At 43.4% G+C, this 22149-nt stretch overlaps 1 protein-coding gene across 2 annotated transcripts; it reads left to right on the forward strand.

Annotated features, from left to right (window-relative positions):
- The first annotated feature begins 334 nt into the window (after positions 1-334).
- LOC129324243 (alpha-1-antitrypsin-like) lies at positions 335-11086 on the forward strand. 2 transcript variants are annotated; one of them, XM_054971385.1, is made up of 5 exons: positions 335-392; positions 1483-2166; positions 3668-3938; positions 7473-7620; positions 10544-11086. In XM_054971385.1, exons 2-5 carry the CDS (start codon positions 1500-1502, stop codon positions 10739-10741), a joined length of 1284 nt encoding a protein of 427 aa, XP_054827360.1. In that variant the 5' UTR covers positions 335-392; positions 1483-1499; the 3' UTR covers positions 10742-11086. The 2 variants fall into 2 exon arrangements, with proteins under 2 accessions (XP_054827360.1, XP_054827359.1); XM_054971384.1 differs by having other exon boundaries at positions 340-396.
- The last annotated feature ends 11063 nt before the right edge of the window (positions 11087-22149 follow it).

Here is a 22149-nt window from a genome sequence, read left to right on the forward strand (position 1 = left end):
ATACATCAGACAAAAAGATCCCATTACAAAAGTTATTCAGTTTTGCATCTGTACATGCAGTCTTGACATGCAGAGGAGCCTTCCTGTATAGTTGAAAACTTTCCAGCACCACTGAACAAATTGCAGAGACAAGCTAAAAATCCAGTGACTAATTCTATATCTAGCCTTGATAAATACAGTGCAATCCTGAGGAGAGTTACTCCAGTCTAAGCCCATTGAAGTCAATGGCCTTAGACTGGAGTAACTCTCTATAGGACTGCACTCTTCGTCAATATTTGCTCAGCTTAATGGTTAATGAGGAATATTGACCATTTTATTTCCATGCTATATAAATAATTAAGGAAGGAGTATTGTAGAACGAGTAGATGTGATAGGTTTCCGCAGAAGACTTTGTGAGTATGATATGCATTATTCTTTTTTTTTAATTCTCTGCTTTGATCAACCAGTATTCATGTTCTCTGAAAAATACTTCACCATCTATTCCCTTTGATGATTAAAAACAAAATGACTAGCTCCATCTAAATTTAAAGCTTAATTTATTTCTAAGTTAGACTAACAGAGCAATCCTAAGCAGAATTACACCGGTCTAAGCCCATTGAAATCAATGGGCTTAGACTGGTGTAACTTTGCTTAGGATTGCACTGTAAATGTACTAGTTTATTATGCAGAGAGCAAAGTTTGGATGCAGAATCTCAGAGAAAGTTGGCATGGAATATAGAACTTTATTACCAAACTGGAGGCAGTACAAAAAGTGGCACAACATAGCAAGCCAAATACTATAACATACTATCATGTAGCCAAGTCAAAAAATGGGGCTTCCTTCTGCTGCTCAGAAACTCGAGATTCTTATCCAAAAAAGTTATTTCTGTCTTCAAAGAATATGGAATATTTCTTTAGCTGAATGTAGGTGTTAAGTGCCTAAAATTTGCCACATGTGGCACAATTGAAATTGCGTTAAAGACAAGAGGAGATTTAAATGGATTCTAAGTTTCGTTCATAGAGCTTGAATTTCTGAAAGAAAAGCTGAAGTTTCCTGAAGGGAGAAGGCAACAGTCTGCAAATTAAATAGTTTTAATCTTTGAAATATTTTATAACGTTCTATGTTTTAAAAAAACTAACCGACAAGTAAATGGTAAACTATTCCGAGCACATACTTTGATACTTTAAGAAGTTTTGGTAATTACAAAAAAAATTAAAAATCTATTTTAGAGGTTTCCTAATATCCAATATCTTTTATATATACAGTTTTCTGAGATTTAGTCATTGTCATGCCACTAACAATAAGGGTGCACAAGGGATATTGAGTAATTCTTCAGATTTGAAGCACAATCCCATATACTTCTATAAGCATTATTCATTTCAATAAAACAGCAGTTGCCAGTCAACTACACTATTGAACAAAACACCAGGCTGTTACAGGGGATTATGTGGGAGACGTTAACAATGGATTGATGTTCCCTAATCTTCATTTTCTTTTATCAGGACATTCTCTCATTCCAATGAAGTTCTCCCTCTGCCTCTGCTTACTACTAATTGGTCTTCAAGTCCACTGTCATCATGTCCCAGGACATAGCGATGAACAGGAGGGAAATGGAGAGGAACACCCACTTGAACATCAACATCACCCTTTAGCAGGACAAGAAATCGAACCCAGCAGCTATAAAAAGATAGTTGACAGCAATGCTGAATTTCTGTTCCGATTGTATAAGCACATCACTTCAGATTCAGCAACCCAAAACATTTTCTTCTCTCCCCTGTGTATCTCCACGTGCTTTGCCATGCTGACTCTGGGTGCAAAAGATGAAACTCATCATCAGATTTTCCATGGACTTGGTTTCAACCTTTCAGACATTCAGGAGAATGAGATCCATGCAGGGTTTAATCGAATAGTCCGCACGCTTAACCAACCCAATAATGTAACACAGATGACTCTTGGGAATGCTTTGTTCATAGAAGAGTCATCGAAACCACTTCCTAAATTCCTGAATGATGTCAAAACCTTATATGAAGCTGAAACCTTTTCAACTAGTTTCAAGAACTCCAAAGCAGCAGAATATGAGATAAATGATTATGTAAAGAACAAAACTAATGGAAAAATCAGCCATGCAGTCAACAACCTAGATCCACATACTGTAATGGTTCTTCTAAACTATATCTTCTTCAAAGGTAAAAAAATGGGGTTTACTAATGAATGATGACAGAAGGAAAGATTCTATCAGCAAACTAGAATGGTTCTCTATGCCAATATGGCTGGTAGTTGTAGTGAAAACTATGAATAAGTAAAGGAAGGGGGAGTTGTGGGCTTGTGGCCTGTACACTTGTGTTGGAGCCAAATATGGCAGAATGAAACTGGGATCTGTTGTGGCATTCCAAATTCCCATGTTTTTACCTAGAGCAGTTGGTGGTAGACATGGACATGAACAGCATTACGAACAGAAAAAAACCATGAACAGCCTAATCTGCTGTTCTCAAACAAGCTGTTCATGAGGCCCCATCCTAAATGAACAAGTGATCGTTCCAAGCCTTGTTCATTGCCTTCGGCAGCCATTCATCAAGCCAGACAGTCTGGCATCTGCAATCAATCCACTTGGCAACCCAGGCAGGGAGGGACTGAACTCTGTCTGAACTCCTTCTGGCTTTCCTTCTGGTTTTAACTCTTCAAAGTACTTCCAGCAGAGAGTCCTGTTTTGCCACCGTGAAGAGAAAATGACAGCCAACGGGGAGACCCATGGATCATGCTTTTCCCGGAGTGCAATCTCTCTGAAACTTGCGGGGGGAGGTCTTGAGAGGACAGGGAGGACTATGTCCTCTGCAAATTTGGTGGGCATTGGACATTGGGAAGGTCACTTTTGTAACCCCTTAAACTAGCTGCCAGCAGACACTGCTGTTTTTGCCAGGACAGGGCCCTTTAAACTATCAGCTGGCAGGCAGCAAGGGAGAATCCCCCCCTGCCGCCTGCCAGCTGATAATTTAAAGGGATCTTGAAAGGGTCAGGTAAGTGGGTTTGAGGAGAGGGAGGCTAAGTGGGCGGGGTTGGGGGGTAGTTCTGGCCCCCACAAACAATGAACAACGAACATGTCCGGGAACAGTCCATGTTTGTCCATGTTCGTTGTTCAGTGTTCGTGGATGGCAATGAACGACGAAAAGGGTGTTTAGTTTTTTCCCCCCATTCATGCCCGTGTCTAGTTGGTGGCAGACTGCTTAGCAAAGAAATGGAATGTATTGCAAATTTCATAGTTCAGAATGGCAAGAGACTTTAGCTTGTATCCTTCCACTTCTTTCTCCAACTTTCTTCCAGCATGCAAAACCTTCCAATGTTGAAAGTGGATTTTCAACTGGAGGATGAGCCATTTATATTGCATGATGCCTTCTTAGGCTATAGGAAGGCTTCAAATATCACTAAGCAGGCTTTTCTGCATTAATCTACTGTGCATATGCCCTCAAGCATCCTACTGCTTTACCCACTAACACTTTTGCCGTCTCATGTTCTGTGCTGTCCAAATAACTTACATCATCCCTTTACTTGGGCATGAGGTTTAGCACAGAACTCCTGCCTCTTGCATTTAGCGTCCTCTTACAAATAAGCATACAACTATTCTGCAATAGTGTGCCTATGTGAGAATTAACATATATCCTACTCAGTGTAACCTGTTCTTTTTCTCCTTAGCCTCCTGGAAAAACCCTTTTAACCATGAATTGACCAGAGAAGCAGATTTCTTTGTCGATGCAAACACAACTGTGAAGGTCCACATGATGAGCCGTGAAGGTTATTATGATTTTTTCCATGATGACGACTTGTTGTGTTGGGTGGTCAGACTGCCTTACAATGGAGATTTCTCAGCATGGTTCATTCTGCCAGACAAAGGCAAACTGAAGGAAGTGGAGGATGCTTTGGTAGTAGGCCTTCTGAACAAATGGAGAACATCTTTGAAACACAAGTAAGCCTTCATCTTGCGCTATTTGAAAAAAGGCTGCTGTATTATTAATACGGCATTAAACGATAAGTTAAAGCATTTGTTTTAAAACCACACGTGATCTTTCATTGAATGATATATAATGCATTAACTTAGTATTCATTTACTGTGATCAAGGTAAATTTCCCTTCTGCTTTCTGTTCATACAGTATACCAATAATCTCTCTTGACTAGGGACAGCTTGGAGAATTTATAGCATTTGATTTTTGACATGCAATGCAATGTCCTATTTCACTATTTATGATAGCAGGCATGCAGTAATATATAATACTGGTTGTATGTTCACAGGTGGTGATATTTAGGATGGACTATATTTAATTATTTGCATGCAATAGTATCCAGAAGTGGGTAGTCTTTCACGGCTGAAGGCTTAATAATTTTTATGTCTTCAAATTGTAAGAACTCAAAAAATACCAACAATTCCAAGGCAATCTAGTTTTAACTTTTAGGTGAAAATTCATATTTAAGATCTAAATCTGAAATTCAGCTTCTAATTTCCTTCAAAACCAGTATAAAATATTTTGTGAATATGACAAGTTATGTGAATGTCTTGCAAATTTTACTTCACACAGTCTCCCAGTATAACCCTCACACATTCAAAGGAAACAAAAAAACACAAAAGAATTGAAAATAAGACTTCTTTTTCTAGTGAAAACAACTCATAATAATAACTTTGGAAATTGCTGGGGGAAATAACGGTGTCAGTAGTGCTGCCCTCCAGCAGAACACAAACAGACGTTCAATTCCAACTTGGTCTCTTTAAGATGTTGTCACCTGCATTTCAATAAACAATCTCCAAAGTAACAGCCACGTTATTTTCTTTCGATAACCGGAAAAGCATAAAAATCCCAGAACAATATTTTGCCTATATCTTTAATAGAAATCCACCCACTCTTATTGGATTCTTTTGGGCAGAATATTGCAAAATGCTTAGAGAAGGGACCACAGAGCTGTTAAATCCAGCATTCATGTCGGCAAGGAACTATTCAGAAGGAAGTTGAAATGGGAACTCAAGGGAGTTAAATCCCTCCAGGATGCATGTAGTGAATAAGTATAAATAGGTACATTGTGTTTCACAACTGGCATCCACAGGTGTGTTTCTTGGCAACCACTTCCTTCTTCTCCAGAAGTATCTCTTCTCTAAAACAAAGAATGAGTCCTGGCTTTTCCCCGTCTCCCCCATCTCCAGAAGCAGGCGCTTTAAAACAACCTAGGAGGTTTCTCCTTGGTGCCTGCAGGGAGTGCTCATTGGGAGCGTCCATACTGCCCAGTGTGAACAAAAGAAAAAATTACAGTGTGTACTCAAAGAAAAAATGAGCAAGGAGAATCAGTAAGACTCCCCAGCCACAGGATCTAGCGAGAACACTGCCATGTACTCTAAATTAAATGCATATGAAGCACAAGTTACTACTGAAAATAAACCCCGTTGCAGAAGTAAAGATGCTTAACAAGAGAAGAAAAATAGGAACATGTAAAAAGTCCACCTTATCCTCCATGCAGAAGAGCTAGGTGAGCCGAATCTTCAGATGGTGGTGTTTTCCCACATCCGCACTAACTTTAGAAAACAGCTCTCATCCCTCGATAGTGATATCCAGCTGGTTCCAGCTCCCCCTTCCCATCTTCTTCCCTTCTGGATATTGCCTCCTCAAACAGAAAAAGAAAGGAGGAGACTGTCGAAGGCTTTCACGGCCGGAGAACGATGGTTGTTGGGGGTTTTCCGGGCTGTATTGCCGTGGTCTTGGCATTGTAGTTCCTGACGTTTCGCCAGCAGCTGTGGCTGGCATCTTCAGAGGTGCTACACCTCTGAAGATGCCAGCCACAGCTGCTGGCGAAACGTCAGGAACTACAATGCCAAGACCACGGCAATACAGCCCGGAAAACCCCCAACAACCAAAGGAGGAGACTGCAGAGAAAGACTACCTCACCCCCTACTTCTGGTTAGAGTGTGTGGGTTTCTAACTTTTAAAAAATCAAGCACATATCTTGTTCTTAGGCCTTGCTCAAGTTAGTTAGATCTTGTCCTTTGTTAAATAGTGGGTTCAGACACAACGTAATTCAACAGCTCTTTATTCAGCAGGAACACAACACACTCAGACAGACTGAACAGAAGTCCTCAATATATATACAGCAGCTCCACCCCCAGAATAACTGATAGCCAATGAGAATACATACTTTACAATGCCATCATTTGCATAAACTATATACAGTGTTTGAAGTAGGCAGGTCACTGATTGGTGTTTATTATAGAGGACTGATTGGCTGCTGCCTTGAGAAAGTAACCTGTGATATTGCAGGGATTAAGGACCAATGAGAATGCAGGCATTGGGAGCCTTGACTGAACCTTAAGCTCAACACAGTATAGTGTATTGCAATCAATACAGTAAATACCTTAGAGGCCTTGCTCGGCCTACTCAGCCCAGTACACAACACCCTTCCCCCCTTAGTTTGGAACACCCTGTTGTTCGCAGATAGGCTGGGGAAGGTGAGCCAGAATACATTAGAGGCCCTGAGCCCAATACATAACATCCTTGTTTACTTAAATTATGACTGAGGATGGTGAGAAAGAGAGAGAGTGCGTGTTTGTGTGCACATGCATGTATGTGCAGTCATGGGGCTCTGGCAGCAGCCCAAAGGGGAGAAGCAAGCAGAGGCAACCCAAGAAACCTGAGTTGTGCTTTGGCAGCTGTCGGAGAGCCCCAGCTCAGGGCCCTCAAGCTAACTCTGGGACCTGTGAATTTTGTCCCCACGGGCGCCCTCTCTCAGTGACCCAGTGCTGCCGTGCTTGCACAATGATGTCACTTCTGGGTGACATCATCGCACAGGTCTGGGAGTGCTCCCACGCTTCAGTGGGAGTGCGTTATTCCACTGCAAACCCCAGAAGCACTGTCAGGGCAGTGCGATGACATCACTTTGGGAAGAGATGTCATCATCAGACTGCCCTGGGAGAGTGCCCAGGAGGCGTGTTCTTGCACCTTTTCTACCTGCTGGCCAGGTGAGCAGAGGTGAGGGGGTGGACAGCGGGAGCAGGGAAGCCCCTCCTCCAACGGGGGACCTGGGATCCCTAGTAAAGGAAGACTGGAGAATTGGTGAACCAGGAAATTATAGACCAGTTAGCCTAATATCCATCCCCGGAAAATTTATAGAAATTATTATTAAACATATAATTAGTAAGCACATAGGAAAAAAAACAATTTGCTGAGGAAAACAATGGGAAACAGAGAGTGAAAATAAATGGACAGCTGTTAAAACAGCTGGAAGTGAACAGTAGATCAGTATGGCTACACAACATTGTGCCTTATTGTTTGATACCACAGAAAAAGACAGAAAATAAAGCAATAAGCAGGCAAAGAAACCAAAATACAGTGGGCATAACATAGACACCAGAATAAAAGTTCTAAATCACCCTTTTTTAAGGGGTCTAAGTCAATTGAAATATTTTATCTTGTTGAATCTTAGCTGTTTTTTTTCTGCTTCTCCCTTTTGTCTCATATTAAATAGAAAAATAGAACTGCGTATTCCAAAATTTTCCATTTCTGGATCCTATGATGTCAAAGCCTTGTTGCAGAGAGAAGGTGTGAATGATGTCTTTAATGACAATGCTGATCTATCTGGGATTACTGGACAACGCAATCTGAAGGTTTCCAAAGTAAGTATGCGAGTTGTTTGAAGATAATTTGCCATTTCTTTTTATCTTTAAACAAATAATATTTTTAAGATTCCATAGGCATGTTCAGAGGTTTTACTAAAATAAATGACTAAAATAAATGACAAAATTACCCCTAAACATCTGGAAGCAATTGATTAAATAAGAATTGAGGAGGGATGAGGCCAGTGTACCTGAGACCCTGGAGAGCCAATCACAACATTGATGGACCAATGCTCTCATTTACTATAAAGCAGCTTCATGTGTACATGAAGAGCCAGTTTGGTGTAGTGGTTAAGAGCACGGGACGCTAATCTGGAGAGCCGGGTTTGATTCCTCACTCCTCCACTTGAAGCCAGCTGGGTGACCTTGGCTCAGTCACAGCTTCTAGCTCTCTCAGCCCCACTCACCTCACAGGGTGTTTTGTTGTGGGGATAATAATAGGATTGGTAGTCCTGCCATTAACAAAGAAAGGTTTAAAATGGTTGATTATTGCTTGAAAAATTTTAATCGCCTCCTTACCCAACAGAGAAAGAGCTAGCTTCAAATCCTCCAATTCAGGGTCAGCTAAACATTGAGATAATTTAATACTTAGCTGCTCCGACCACTTGAGTCTCCTAAAACCCAGAGTTACTGCTCCTGCTAGTTCTGCTTCTGGGTTCAGAAGAACATTGTTGGTTAGATTAAATATTAACGTCAAGGGGCAGTGGTCACTTAAGGAGGTATCCACAATCTCAAACCTGTCTACCAGGTTCAATAATGAAGGTGATAGAGCAAAATAATCAATTGTGCTGGCCCATAAAGTTGAAAGGTAAGTAAATGAACCCCTAGTTACGTCTAAATTAGAATCATTTAAAGTATGTAGGTTAGCCCATGAAAGTGTCTCCAGAAACTTAAGTCCAGGGGGATAATAATAATATACTTTGTAAACCTCTCTGAGTGGGCGTTAAGTTCTCTTGAACGGCGGTATATAAATCAAATGTTATTATTATTATATATTATTACAATATAGTAGCTAGTCCAAGTCAAGTTACTCATGGCCCTTTTTGGATGCTTTTCATCCTAAGGAAAGGGCTGAGAGTTTGCCAGCTGTGGCAGATAACAAAAATTTGCTTCTTACATCTGGTGCACTTAGATCTCCCGGGTCACCCTAATGATGTGGGAGTGACAATTAGCCTACACGTACCGTAGAATGAGCTGGTAGAGTCCCTGGGTGGCAGACTGGACAGTTAGTACTTTGTGTTGCAGGTATTATTGAATTCTCCCTTGTGAAAAATTCTCTGTGAGTAAAAATACTAACATATTATGGAGACATGAACTGTGCCACCTTCTTGCTGTGCTTGTTTGCTACTTTGCAGAGAAATTTTGATTCAGAGGAGTATGAAAGAACTGGTCTTCCACCTGCACTCTGAACTACTTGCCAGGAGGAAGCACTGTGTACCCTCCCTTAAGTGTCAAACGAATAGGGGATTAGGTTCCTTTCACCCGTGTTTTCTGCCTCTCTCCTAGCCTTGCTTCTTTCAACTTGTGGAGGAAAAGCGTGTCCTCCTTCGCCCATCTTCTTTTGCCTTAAGAGAGGGAGTGCTTTGGAAGCTCCACCTCTTTGGAACTCCCATAGAATCTGAGGAACTCCCAGGGAGTTCATTCCCTTGGTTCTCCATGCCTGGTTGCTTCCCAGCTGCTTCCAGCAGACATTGCCTTAAAGGCACCATGTATGTTGTTGCTCTCAGGGGATCCGAGGGGTCACACTTGGCATCCACTCATCTGAGTGGATGCCAAGTGTGGCCCCTCGGATCCCCTGAGAGTTCGGGAGCTCTGGGTTTCCTCAGGTCCCCAACATGCCAATTCCCCCCCCCCCGCTTCCTCTGCAGATCCCAACTAGGCTGTCCCTGAGCATCTACTAACCTGCAGGAACAACATTTCAGAGGGCTCAGTAGGCTGCAGCACAAGAGAGGGATTGCTGCTTCCCCTGCTTAAGGAAAGGGCACTTAATTTTTCTCAGTGGTGTGTTTGGATGCACGTCATGATCTGAAGCTGTGGCTTGCCTAAGCTAAAAAAAAAAAAGCCACCTGTGAATTCCAAGCAGTGGTGAGGCTTCTCATCCCAGGCTCCTCAAGGGATGGAGGAACAGCTAGATCTCCACCGTTGACTCCCCACCCCCCAATCTGGCCTCTTTGCTCCAAGCCCCTCCGCCATTGCTGCCACGCTCCACTGCCACCTGACTAGCAGAGAAATTGTAGCTCTTTGCCTGCCTGGGCCTGTGATGCCTTGACCACTTCCCAGCCTGCCATCACCCAGCATGCCCCATTCCAAAAAGGCAGAAAGAAGAGAGCAGGCGGTTCCCCATCCACTCTGCTGGGGGGGGGGGCGGGAGGTCAGTGGTCAAGCTCCTTCTCAGGCATGGCAGCTCAGAGTGTGCGCTGGTTCATGCACAGCTGGTACGTGGCCACCACCTGCAGCTGCTTGACACATGGCATGCCCAGGCCTGTGTGCCCATCCAACTGTAGTGGATTGAGTCTCTGCATTCCTGTCCCACTGGCTCTGTATGTGTTTTCCCCCAACCTACTTCCTCCTCTCCCTTTCTCTGGAAGAGTGGGGTAGGCCAGCACTCAAGCATCTTGGGAGAATCCCAAAAATGGTATTGGTACTCATTATCAATGAATACTGTCACAAAAAACCCTCTGGCTTTTCAACTCTCTAGGTCACCCTAAAGTCAGCAACATCTCCTCTCTCATTTTGGGTCTACGCAGCTGACCGACCGCCCCCCCTCCATTCACTATCTGTGCTGTTTCTATGAAAGAGAGAGGCTATCGTCATGCCTTCATGAATGTAGGAAAGAGTCATGCCATTGCCATAATTATCTTTCATGTCATAGAAAGAAGAAAATAGTATACATAGGAAATAACATCTTGCTCTTTCCCTGCAGGCTATTCACAAGGCTGTGCTGGATGTTCATGAGGGAGGCACCGAGGCAGCAGCAGTCACTGTCGTAGATATTACATTCTATGCTCTATTACCTCCTCCTCCCATCCTTGAATTTAATAAACCCTTCTTAATGTTCGTTACTAATAAGGCAACCCGTCACTTTGTCTTCATGGCAAAAGTTCATAACCCAACTGCATAATAAATATTAAGTGGAAACCAAGAAACATATAATTACAACCTGTCCAGATGACCCCCTCCCACTGTGTGTATTGCACCTACGTTCATATTTGCCTTCCCTTCATAATGTCATAAGCTTATATTTTGAGAGTGATTGCCAAACCTTTAGCTACTAAATGAATTAGATGTATAAACCTATAAACTGTTCAGTTCTTTTCAGGTTAACATTCAAGGTGCCTTGTTCCATCCCTCTCTGATTTCTTTTTCTAAAAGTCTAACTTGAATGATTCTTTTGCAATAGCTTGATGCCTGTTCTGTGTCTTCTTACCATCTATGTTTTAATAAATTACGCTACATATTACAATCAGTCTGTCTTCTTGTTCTTCATGCCTAGATGTGAATTGGCTAGTATTAATGTTTATTGTTTAGGTTTCCTTGTCTAGACTTCCTAGTCTTCCTCTTCCTGTTATGTAGTTTCTATCTCCTTTGCTCCACTTGCACTGCCATTATATTTCTGCCATGAAAAATAGGTCCCCCTTTACTAAATTAGGTGAATAAACACCTCCAGGGAATCGCTATCAGTGGAGTTACCAGGCCCTACATGTTACTTAGATGAAGAAGGAAATAAGACTGAGATGGAAATAAGATTGGTGGCTAAAGCAGAAAATGTTATAATATTGGGTGATTTAAACAATCCTCATATTGACCAGGCAAATGGTTGCTAGAGTCATGCTGTAGAAATGAGGTTCTTAGACATCAAAAATGGTTGGTTACAGAGGCAACCAGAACCAATCTTGGACTTGATTCTGATCAGGGCTTGAGATCTGATGTAGATCTTATTGCACCCATTGGGAACAGTGACCACGATGCTATTAAAGTTCAGCATTCATGTCAATGGAAAGTTGCTGCAAAAATCAAAAACAGTCACATTTTATTTCAAATGAGGGAGCTTTATAAAACTGAGGGGAGTAATTAGAAGGAAGCTGAAAGGGAAACTCAAAAGAGTGAAATCCCTAGACGGAACTCAGGAGAATCAAGAGAAACTGTTTTGAACCATACTAATTTTGGCCCAGACAGAATGCAAATCTCAAGTCAGTAAATTAACCATCAAGTCTTAAAAAACATCTGTGTGGTTAACACCACAAGTTAAGGAAGTCATAAAAGGCAAAAAGTCCAATTTACAAAAAATTGAAAGTTTACCCCAGAAAGGTAAACAGAAGGAAGCACAAAAGAATCCTGACCAAAAAATGTAAGTTACAAATAGGCAATCAAAAAGTGAATTTTACTTCTTTAAATACATCAAGTTTAGTAAAATGACCATAGAGGCAGTAAGGCCATTAGATAGGAATAATAATAACATTCAACTTATATACCACCCTTCAGGGCAATTTAACATCCACTCAGAGCAGTTTACAAAGTATGTTATTATTTACTCCACAACAATCACCCTGTAAAGTGGGTGGAGGTGAGAGAGCTCTGGAAGAGCTGTGAGTATCCCAGGGTCACCCAACTGGCTTCAAGCAGAAGAGTGGGGAATCAAACCCGAGTCTCCAGGTTAGAGTCCTGCTGCACTTAACCACTACACTAAACTGGAAAAAAAAAGATGAGATGGCAGAGAAACTGAATGACTTCTTTGCATCACTGTTTACTGTGGAAAGTATTTTTTGGGAAAAGAGTCTCAAGAATTGAGTCAAATAAGGTGATGAGAGATGAAGATATAGAACAATTGAGCAAATAAAAACCATTGTGAAATCCTAAGGAGAGTTACTCCCAGACTAAGTCCAGCTCATTTGGGGCCCAAATCAGCATGCATCGCTACAAAGCAAGGGAACACTCCCAGGGCAGCTGAAAGACATCACTTCCAGGAAGTGGCATTATCAAGCTGCCCTAGAAGCACTCTGTGCTTTGCAATTTGGGCTGATTCTGGAAGTGACATCATTGAGTTGCCCTGGGTATGTTACCTCTGGGAGTGACATCATTGTGCAGGGCCTGCAAGCACTCCCATATTTCACAGCGGGCCAATTTGGGCCCCAAATAGGCCCAATTCAGCACATTTGGGGCCCAAATCTACCTGCTGTGAAAATTGGTTTGTGGCAGGAAAAGGAGAGCAAGCCGAAATCACCAGTGGTCCAAACCCAAGGAATCCCCAGTTAATAATTCTGGAAAAGGAGTGCTCATCTCTGTGCACTTTGTTGGACCGCTCGCTTTCTAGTCTCTGGCTTTGTCCAGTTCTGGGGCCTCAGAAAGCTCAGTAAACTGAAAGGGTCAGAGGGTGACCCATCCCTAGAACATGAAAGGGGGGGGGGTTACAGAGTGTAAACTCTAGTTAGTAATGTTTTTTTCCCTTTTCTCTAGCCAATCTTGCTACATTTTCCTTTGTTGTAAAATACTCCCTAACTCTCTGTCTTTCCTGCTTTAAATTAGACTTGTGGTAGAACAAAGCTCTTTTTAGAAACCAAAGTGTTTGATTCTTGGGAGCAGAGGGACTCCTTTGTCATCAATGACTCCAGCCTACAGAAGCCCACCGAAGGCTCAGAAATCATGCACTGGCACTGACAGTAATGGGAGGTCAGCTCCATCTCAAGTTGAGAGGGAAGCTCAGAGGGAGGGGGATTGAGAAAATGGAAAGGGTTGGCCCACTCTTCTCTCACATACACTCCCTGCCATACCAGCTGAGGTGGATTCAAGATCATCTCTTAGAATTCCAAACACAGGCTCTGTTGGGGCTGCAGAGGGAGCTTAGGAGGACGTGAAGCTCCTTGAAGCCATTGACAAGATTACTCCTTGTCGGCCTCCCCCGCCCTTGGGAGGAAGCCAGCCCTGTGGCTTACTGCACAACTGGGTGACTTAAAGAGGGCTAGAAGATGTCTAGAAAGATGCTGGCAGAAATCCTGCACTGAATCCGATACAGTGTGCTATAGAGCCCATGGGGAAACCAATGAAGCTGCAGTGATAGCAGCAAAGAAAGATCCCATTCTCCTCGCTTTCTGAAAACAATGTAAAACTCAATGACTTACAAGGGTTTTTTGCTCAGATACGAGGTCTTCACTATAGGGAAGTAGTCTCAGAGAGATACGGACCCTGGCCTTTACTACTATCTGTTGGTTGAAGCGCTATCCTACTGGGTAGTTCTATGTTTGTTTAACATGTCAGTCTTGGAATTGCTTCTACTCAGTTTCAACATTTCTTCCACTCTGTATTGGATGTCTGCTGGTTTTAAATCTTTGCAGATATGCATATATATTCCCCATTACATTGTTTATTGAAATGTCCTTGAAAAGGACTACACTGACTTACATGGTGTAATCCATTTTGAGATTCTGTGAGAAAAATAAACTATAAACAAACAAATAAAATGAGCCTTCGACGTCTATTATAAATCTGTTGCTAACTCAAGGCACCTTATCACAAACGTCCCTTTCAGGAACACCTGGCCACTCATGAATTAGGGTGACTATGCTGTAACAGCCACACAATTATTTAAGATAGCCAGCCTTTTTTCCCGCCCCAAAAAGGGAGAATTCTTACTGACAATTATGTCTCCATACAGAAAATTAAAAAGGGATCAAAGCAATGCGTCCTTTTAGTAATAATAAAAATAAAATAAAGTAAAATAGCTGTATACAGAACAGAATGAACAAGCATAGTTATGCCAGAATATTCTTTTTAGAAACATTTTGTCAGACTATGTCATTCCAGAACTGATAGTCTGTTTCACTCCCTTTCTGCAAGAAGACTAGGTCCTTTGATTTCAAAAAGGTTTATTGTGAAAAACAGCATTCATTTCCAGACGTACATATTCCAGGATAGAGATCCTGGCCAACCAAAGTATTGTCAAGAATGACTCATGAGGGGGGGGGCGTGGCATCGACGGAGAGGAGGAAGGACGCTTAGTGCAAGAGCTCCGTCCTCCCCCCTCCAATTCCCCTTTTAAAGATCATCACAACGAAAAGAAATGCACTAATTATGGGAAAGCAGATGTCCGAGAAAAAGAGGCACCAGGTAAAGGCATTAAAAAACTTATGAAATTTTTTTCCGAGCCGGGAAATGGCACTAGAGCCTGTGAGACAGCAGGGAGAGGAAGACAAAATGGCGGGCGCAACTAAAACTGCCGAAATAAGCTCACCCTCCCAACAGGACAGCTTTTCCCAATTAATAAAACAAATGGAACAAAATCTGCTTGACAACATAAAAATGTTGTCACAGCAATTTACTGCACAATTTGCTGAAATGAAAATCGAAATAAATAAAGCAACCCACAACGCTAATAAAGCGCTAGAAATAAACAACGCAACTCAGACAGAAGTTAAAGAGCTTCGGCGAATAAATACCTATCAGCAAGAAAGATTATTAAGGCTGGAAATGGCTGTAAGACAGAAGAACGTTAAATTTAGAGGATTTAAAGAAAATATTAATGCAAATGAAGATTTGCCTAACTTTTTGGCGGCATGGCTAAAAAAGCAATTACAGTGGAATGAAGACGAAGATGAGACTATAAAAATAGAAAATGCTTATAGAGTGGGACCAAGAAACAGCAGTAGGAACAAGTATTCCAGAGACATCATTGCTACCTTTCAAGATGGGAACATTAAGAAAAAAATTCTTGCAACTGCTAGAGTGAGGGGAGCACTTGACTACAACGGAACCCCAATATTAACCTTCACTGATTTACCATCAGAAGTACTGAGCAAAAGACGAAAACTGAAAAGAACATCTGAGGCTTTAAGGAAAGCTCAAGTCAACTACAAATGGACTAACCTTGTTTATCTAGAAGTCGCACATCATGAACAAATTTACAGAGCCATTGATCAAGAGTCTGGAGAAGCACTTCTTAGAGCCGTTGGAATTGACCCCGCAATAGAAATGGAGAGGAACACTCAGAAAAGAAGAATGTTATCTGCCTTATCTCCCATTAAGAACAGCAAAATACCAGTTGGTTTGAATTAGAGGATTGTTCTCCTTAAGCAGGGCATAGTTCTTCACGTTGTGATGTTAATAAGTAAAACAGTTAATGAAGACACCATAGGGGATTGGGGGATGGGGGGATAGGGGGTAATTGCACTTAGCCCTCACTGTCTTTTCCTATACTTGGGTTTGGTATTTTATACCAATGGCCTGTTAGGTTTTACCTACAAGCCACCATGTTAGGATTGTTTGGGGAAGGGTAAAAGGGGAAGGGGGTGAGGTGGGAGGGAAGAGAAAGTCAGAAGAATTTATAGTTGATAACTATCTTAAGGGGGAAAAGAGGGGGGAGGGGGAGGGAAGAAAGATTTGGCCGGGTATGCTGTACTGATTCAGTGATAGTTACTTATTATAGCATTTTTTCTAGCAATTTTTCAAGCATAAGTTTGTGACTACAGTTAACCTTTTGTGTAAATTTCAGACTACCTATCTTATATTGTACATCACAAAAGTCTTATTAAGAATATTTCAAAGCTTTGTAACTATCTTGTATTGTAAGCATTATTAATATTAATTTTAAAAAGGTATATAAAAAAAAGAATGACTCATGAGAAGAAAGTGGTTACTTTTCACACTCCCAAGCCCAGCCTCCCCCCTGAGTTTGCATAGCAAAGCTTCTCAGAGGAACGTAGAGCTGGCCAAGGTCGAGCAGACAGATAAGAAGATTTCCTTTCCCATGGACTCGGCTCCTTGCAGGTGTTGGGGCCTAGAGGGAAAGAAGACTAAACACTACAGAGTTAAACATGGCGTTACTCAGGTTAAACAGGCTCTGACATTCTGCCCCCCTTAAAATCCCTCTCCCCCCGGTCTGTTAGGATATGTTTGATGGAACTGTTTAAGGAGGTGAGGAGCTTTCACATGGATAGACTCCACCCACTCCCGATATCCTTCCAAGTCCTTCCAGCGAATTAAATAAAATAGTTTGTTGCATCTGATCTTAGAGTCTAATATTTCTTCCACTTCATAGTGAACTTGATCATTGATCATGGTTGGGATGGGAGTGGTAGGTGAGGGATGCCACTGGTCTGGTGCAGGGGCTTTATTCAATAGACTCACATGGAACGTTGGGTACAGATTTTTTGGTAAAATAACTTCTACAGTCACTTGGTTGATTACTCTTTTAATAGGAAAAGGTCCTAAATATTTTAAAGCTAGTTTTCTGCTGGCTTGGTCTATTCGAAGGTTTTTTGTTGAGATGTATACTTTGTCTCCTGGATGTAATTCCCATTCTTTTGCACGGTGGCGGTCTGCATATTTCTTGTAATCTACTTTTGCTTTATTTAAGGCTGTTTGTATAGCTGTCAATTGATGGCTGAGGGCGGTCCACCATTGATGTAGGTCTCCCACGGGCTGCTTTCCTTGTGGTAGCTCAAAGGGAAAAGCTTTGCCATTGTAGCCGTGCACAATTTTAAAGGGAGTTTCACCTGTTGAACTGTGGACTGCGTTGTTATATGAATATTCGGCAAAATGAAGAAACTCCACCCAGTTATCTTGTTGGAAATTAATATAACATCGAAGAATTTGCTCTAATATCTGATTAGTTTTTTCCGATTGTCCATCACTTTGTGGGTGGAATGCTGAACTGATTCCTTGCTCCATTCCTGTTGATTGGGGTAGTTCTTTCCAAAATTTGGCAATAAACTGTCCGCTGCGGTCGGATACCACCTTAGAAGGAAAAGAATGCAGTTTTACAATGTGTTTCATAAAGATTTCCGCTAGTTTCTTCACGGTGGGTATGGTTGTGCAAGGAATAAAATGAGCTTGTTTGGAGAACAGATCCACAACCACTAAAATACATGAACAACCCTTGGAGTTAGGAAGATCTGTAATAAAGTCCATAGAAATTACTTCCCAAGGTCTACCTGGAGTTTCTAGCGGCTGTAAAAGTCCCGGTGGTTTTCCCTTCCTGGTTTTGGCGCTTATGCACGTTGGGCATGATGAAACATATAGGGAAACATCTTTCCAAATACCCGGCCACCAAAATTGCCTTTGTATTAAATGGCGAGTTTTTAAGTAGCCGAAATGGCCCGTGGTGCGGGCATCATGACAACGTTGTAGAACTTCTTTTCGGAGGCTAGCTGGTATGTATAATCGATCGTCTTTTACCCAGTCTCCCTCCACCGTTTGGGACAGTTTTGCTTTGGGCGCTCCCTCCCCTTCTTTCTCCACCTCACTTTTCACTTTTGCTCTCCTCCCCTTTTCTGCTGCTTGCGTCTGCGCAGTTTGGCTGCGAGTGGTAACCACTCCTCCCAGTTGGTGGGGGGTGAATACGGTGTCAATGGTTTCTTCTTTTTTACTTTGATGTTGGGGCATGCGTGAGAGAGCGTCCGCTAGGAAATTAGTTTTGCCCGGTAAAAAGTTTAAGGTGAAATTGAATTTGGAAAAGAATTCCGCCCATCTGAGCTGTTTGGCATTAAGGCGTCTAGGGCTTTTCAGAGCTTCTAAGTTTTTGTGATCCGTCCAAACCTCGAACGGGTGTCGAGCCCCCTCTAGCCAATGGCGCCATACTGTGAGAGCTACTTTCACGGCAAAGGCTTCCTTTCCCCCATACATTCCAGTGCCATTCAGCTTCTGAAAATTTTCTAGACAGATATGCGCACGATTTGGCTTTTCCGTCCTCCCCCTTCTGTAGAAGCATGCCTCCAATGGCTGCATCGCTGGCATCGACCTGCACTATGAAGGGCCGATTTTCGTCTGGGTGTTGTGGGATGGGCTCTGAAGTAAATTTGAGTTTGAGTTCATCAAAGGCTGTCTGGCAATTTTGGTCCCAGATTAATTTGGAAGTGGGTTTCTTTGCTTGATCTCCCTTCCCTTTCGTTTTTAAAAGTTCAGTTAAAGGTAAGGCTATCCTGGCAAATCCTTCTATAAAGTCTCTGTAAAAGTTGGCAAATCCCAAGAAGTATTGTAATTGTTTGCAAGTACGGGGTGTCTGCCATTCTTGTACGGCTTTGATTTTGGCAGGATCCATTTTTAATCCTTCCCCCGAAATGCGGTAGCCCAAATAATCCAGTTCTGTTTTATGGAACTCATATTTAGAAAGTTTGATAGGGAGTTTGTGGCACATTAATGTAGTTAGTACTTCCCGTACTAACTTTACATGCTTTTCTTTTGTTTTTGAATAAATTAAAACGTCATCTAGGTAAACGACCACTCCCTTATATAAATACTTAAGCGGTACTTCATTGATCATGGTCATGTATACTGAAGGGGCGCCAGATAAGCCGAAAGGCATGACTAAGTATTCATATTGGCCTAAGGGTGTATTGAACGCGGTTTTCCACTCATCTCCTTCTTTAATTCTTACATGGAAGTAGGCATCTTTCAAGTCTAATTTGGAGAATATCTTACCTTGCGCCACAACGTTGAGTGGGTCTCTGATGAGCGGGATGGGATAGGCATTGGTTGCTGACACTGCATTGATTCCTCTGAAGTTGGTGCAGAGCCTTAAGCCTCCATCCTTTTTCTTAACAAACAGTACCGGAGCCGCATGTGGACTGCTAGCCGGGCGTATAAATCCTCTCTCTAAATACTTGTCGATGAATTTTCTTAGTTCTTCTCTTTCCAGTGGGCTCATAGAATATAGTTTGCCTTTGGGTAGCTCTTCTCCTGGCAGGATCTCGATGGCGCAGTCGGTGGTGCCATCGGTGGGGGGGGGGGGGAGACTGTCAGCTTCCTCCTCACTAAACGCTTGTTTCAGGCTTCTATATTCTTTTGGGATGCGGTTCAACTCCTCTTTAGTTAGCAGTGCCACATCTAGTCGAGGGGGTTTGGTTCTTCCCCATTCTGCCTGCCAGTTATGAAGTTTGCAATTTTCATGATTGAAATCTGTTGTTCCTTTGGTCCAGTCTATATCAGGGTTATGATCCCATAACCATCGACTGCCAAGGATTAACGGGTATTTGGCCGCTTGGCTTATCACGAAGCATCTTTTTTCCCAGTGGTTTTTGATACCCATGGGTATTGGTTCAGTTTCTAAAGTTACTGGGGACATGTTGGATCCATCCATTTGTTCAAAAATAATAGGATTTTCCAGTTCTTTAGCCCTTAGACCCAGTCCATTTACTAAGGCTGGGGCTATAATGTCTCTGGAGCATCCAGAATCAATTAATGCCTCCACACATATATGTGTTCCCCTTATGGGGTTCAGTAAAACAACTGGTGTAAATAAAATAGACCCTTTTCTCTCACCTCACGTGGGGAGATTTCTTTTTTGATCTGTCGGTCGGGTCTCCTTATGACAGATCCATCTCATTTCCCGACTGGGGGCTGGGTACATCTTCTTCCTCCCCGGTGGGTTGCACGTCAAGCTCCATCAGCACTTCCTCTGCTTCCAAGCCTTTCTCGGGCTGGTTGCACTTCAGTATTCCTCTTCCCCGGCTTGCTCTTGGGGCTGGAATGGGTCGCACCGGAGTGGGGGCTGTTTGCGCTGGTAGGCGGGCTGGGCACTGCGCTGCAAAGTGTCCACTTCGGCCACATTGGAGGCATAATCCTTGCCTCCAACGTGTATCTCTGGTCCTGCGGCTCGGGGGTCCCCCCCCTTCCTCCTTTTTGTACTATCGGCGTTCTTCTTGTCCCAATAGCCTGTTGTTCTACTAGCCATACTTGTTGTATACGGTTCTCGACCTCGCAGGCTAACTGGATCCAGCTGAGGAGGGTTGGCGGTCATCCTGCATCAGAGCCCGGTCCAGCAATCGGGGGTTCATGCTTCCTTTAAACATTACTATTTTTGTTCCTTCTTCACAGTGAGGGCACTTAGCTGCCAATTGTCTGAATTTCGCAGCATAGTCTCTAACTGGTTGAGTGCCCTGACGTAAAACTTGCAATTCCGTGCAGGACCGATCCTCTTCCAGAGGATCTTCATACTGTGCGTGCAACGCAGCCATAAAACTTTGTAAAGTGTCCAGCTCTGGGGCGCCAGAGTCATATAGAGTTACATACCATTTGGCTGCTTTGCCTTCCAGTCTCGATGCCAGATGATCAATTCTGCTCTCCTCATCAGGAAACAGATGCCCCCATCGATTGAAGAACTGAAGTGCTTGAACTACAAAAAATCCCAACTTCTGTGTATCTCCATCAAAAGTGGCTTCCAATTTAATCCAACCCCAAGGCAACTCCGGCTCCCTCGTTCTATCTTGTGTCGGAGGAGGTGGAGGTGGCGGGCCTTGTGGCAATCCCCTGGGTTGACCTCGCGGAACTCCCATCGGTTGAGTTCTGGGTGGGTTTCCAGGCGGTGGAGCTCTCGGAAGTGTACCTGTGGCTCTTGGAGGGACTTGTATTGGGGCCAGCTGCTGAGGTGCCCCCTGTCTAGGCGGTGGTAATGACACTTGTCTCGGAGGGGGAGGAAGCTGAGGATGTAGAGGGACGTTTTGATCCGAAGGCGGTGGTGGTGGAACAGTTTGGAGAGGTATTGGTTGATTAGGGGCCGGTAGCGTCGGTGAAGGTGTTTGTAGTACTTGCACAGCTACCTGTGTCTGTTGCCGCGGGGCGGACGCCATTCCCGTCGTTTGAACAGGCGATTGCTGCGGTAGCGGTGACGGACCTACGCTGGATCCCGGAGTGGATTGCGTGGCCACCGATATTGAAGCACCTGCAGGCACTTGTCCCTGCACCACTGCCGACGCTTGTTGAACTTGATCGGCCGCCACTCGCTCTTCCCTCTGCCCTCTCACCAACTCACCAATGAGGAAAACAGCCTGGGCTAATTCATCCTCCATCGCACCCATCCGCATTTCCATACGTCGGTAATATTCAGCGGCTTCCTGCGTTGCTCTGTCCTCTCCTTGGTCACTGATCTCCAAGGGTTCGGACAGTTCTCTCGACCGAGGTGGAATATAGTCCGAAGGCCATGGCCACTTCACCGTTTTTGACAGCAATTGTGTTTGTGTGATTCTCTGTTGTGAAGTGAGTTGTGTTATTTTTGTGTAGTACACTGCTTTCCTGCTCTGTGGTGCCTTCCTACTGTGTAACCTAAAGCAGTTACAGAAATAAAGTGCTTTTGACAGCAATTTTTTGGGGTGATTCTTTAATGTGAAGTGAGTTGTGTTATTTTTGTGTAAGATACTGCTTCCATGCCATACTTGTTGTATACAAGTATTTGGGTCTGTGAGGGGCTAATGTGGGGATTTGGGTCTGTGTGTGGCAGCTGGGGGGGAATTGGGTTTGTGTGGGGCTGTAACGGGTGGACTTTAGGGGCTGAGAGGACCTACTTGGGGAGGCCATGAAATGCCCCCCCCAAGTGGGAGCAGTCTGAGCCTTGGTGGGGGGTGGGAGGAAGGGTGGGAGAAGGGCCCCAGAGGGCTGGGGGGCATTTTGCATGCAAAATGCCACCCCTGGCAAGACAAGCCTCCCCCAGCTGTCAGTGGTAGAGATGAGAGCAGAGCACCTACTTGGGGAGGCCATGAAATGGCCCCCCCAAGTGGGAGCAGGCTGAGCCTTGGTGGGGGGTGGGAGGAGGGGTGGGAGAAGGGC

Source organism: Eublepharis macularius, chromosome 2, assembly GCF_028583425.1.
Source record: "Eublepharis macularius isolate TG4126 chromosome 2, MPM_Emac_v1.0, whole genome shotgun sequence".
In the NCBI taxonomy this organism is placed as follows: domain Eukaryota; kingdom Metazoa; phylum Chordata; class Lepidosauria; order Squamata; family Eublepharidae; genus Eublepharis; species Eublepharis macularius.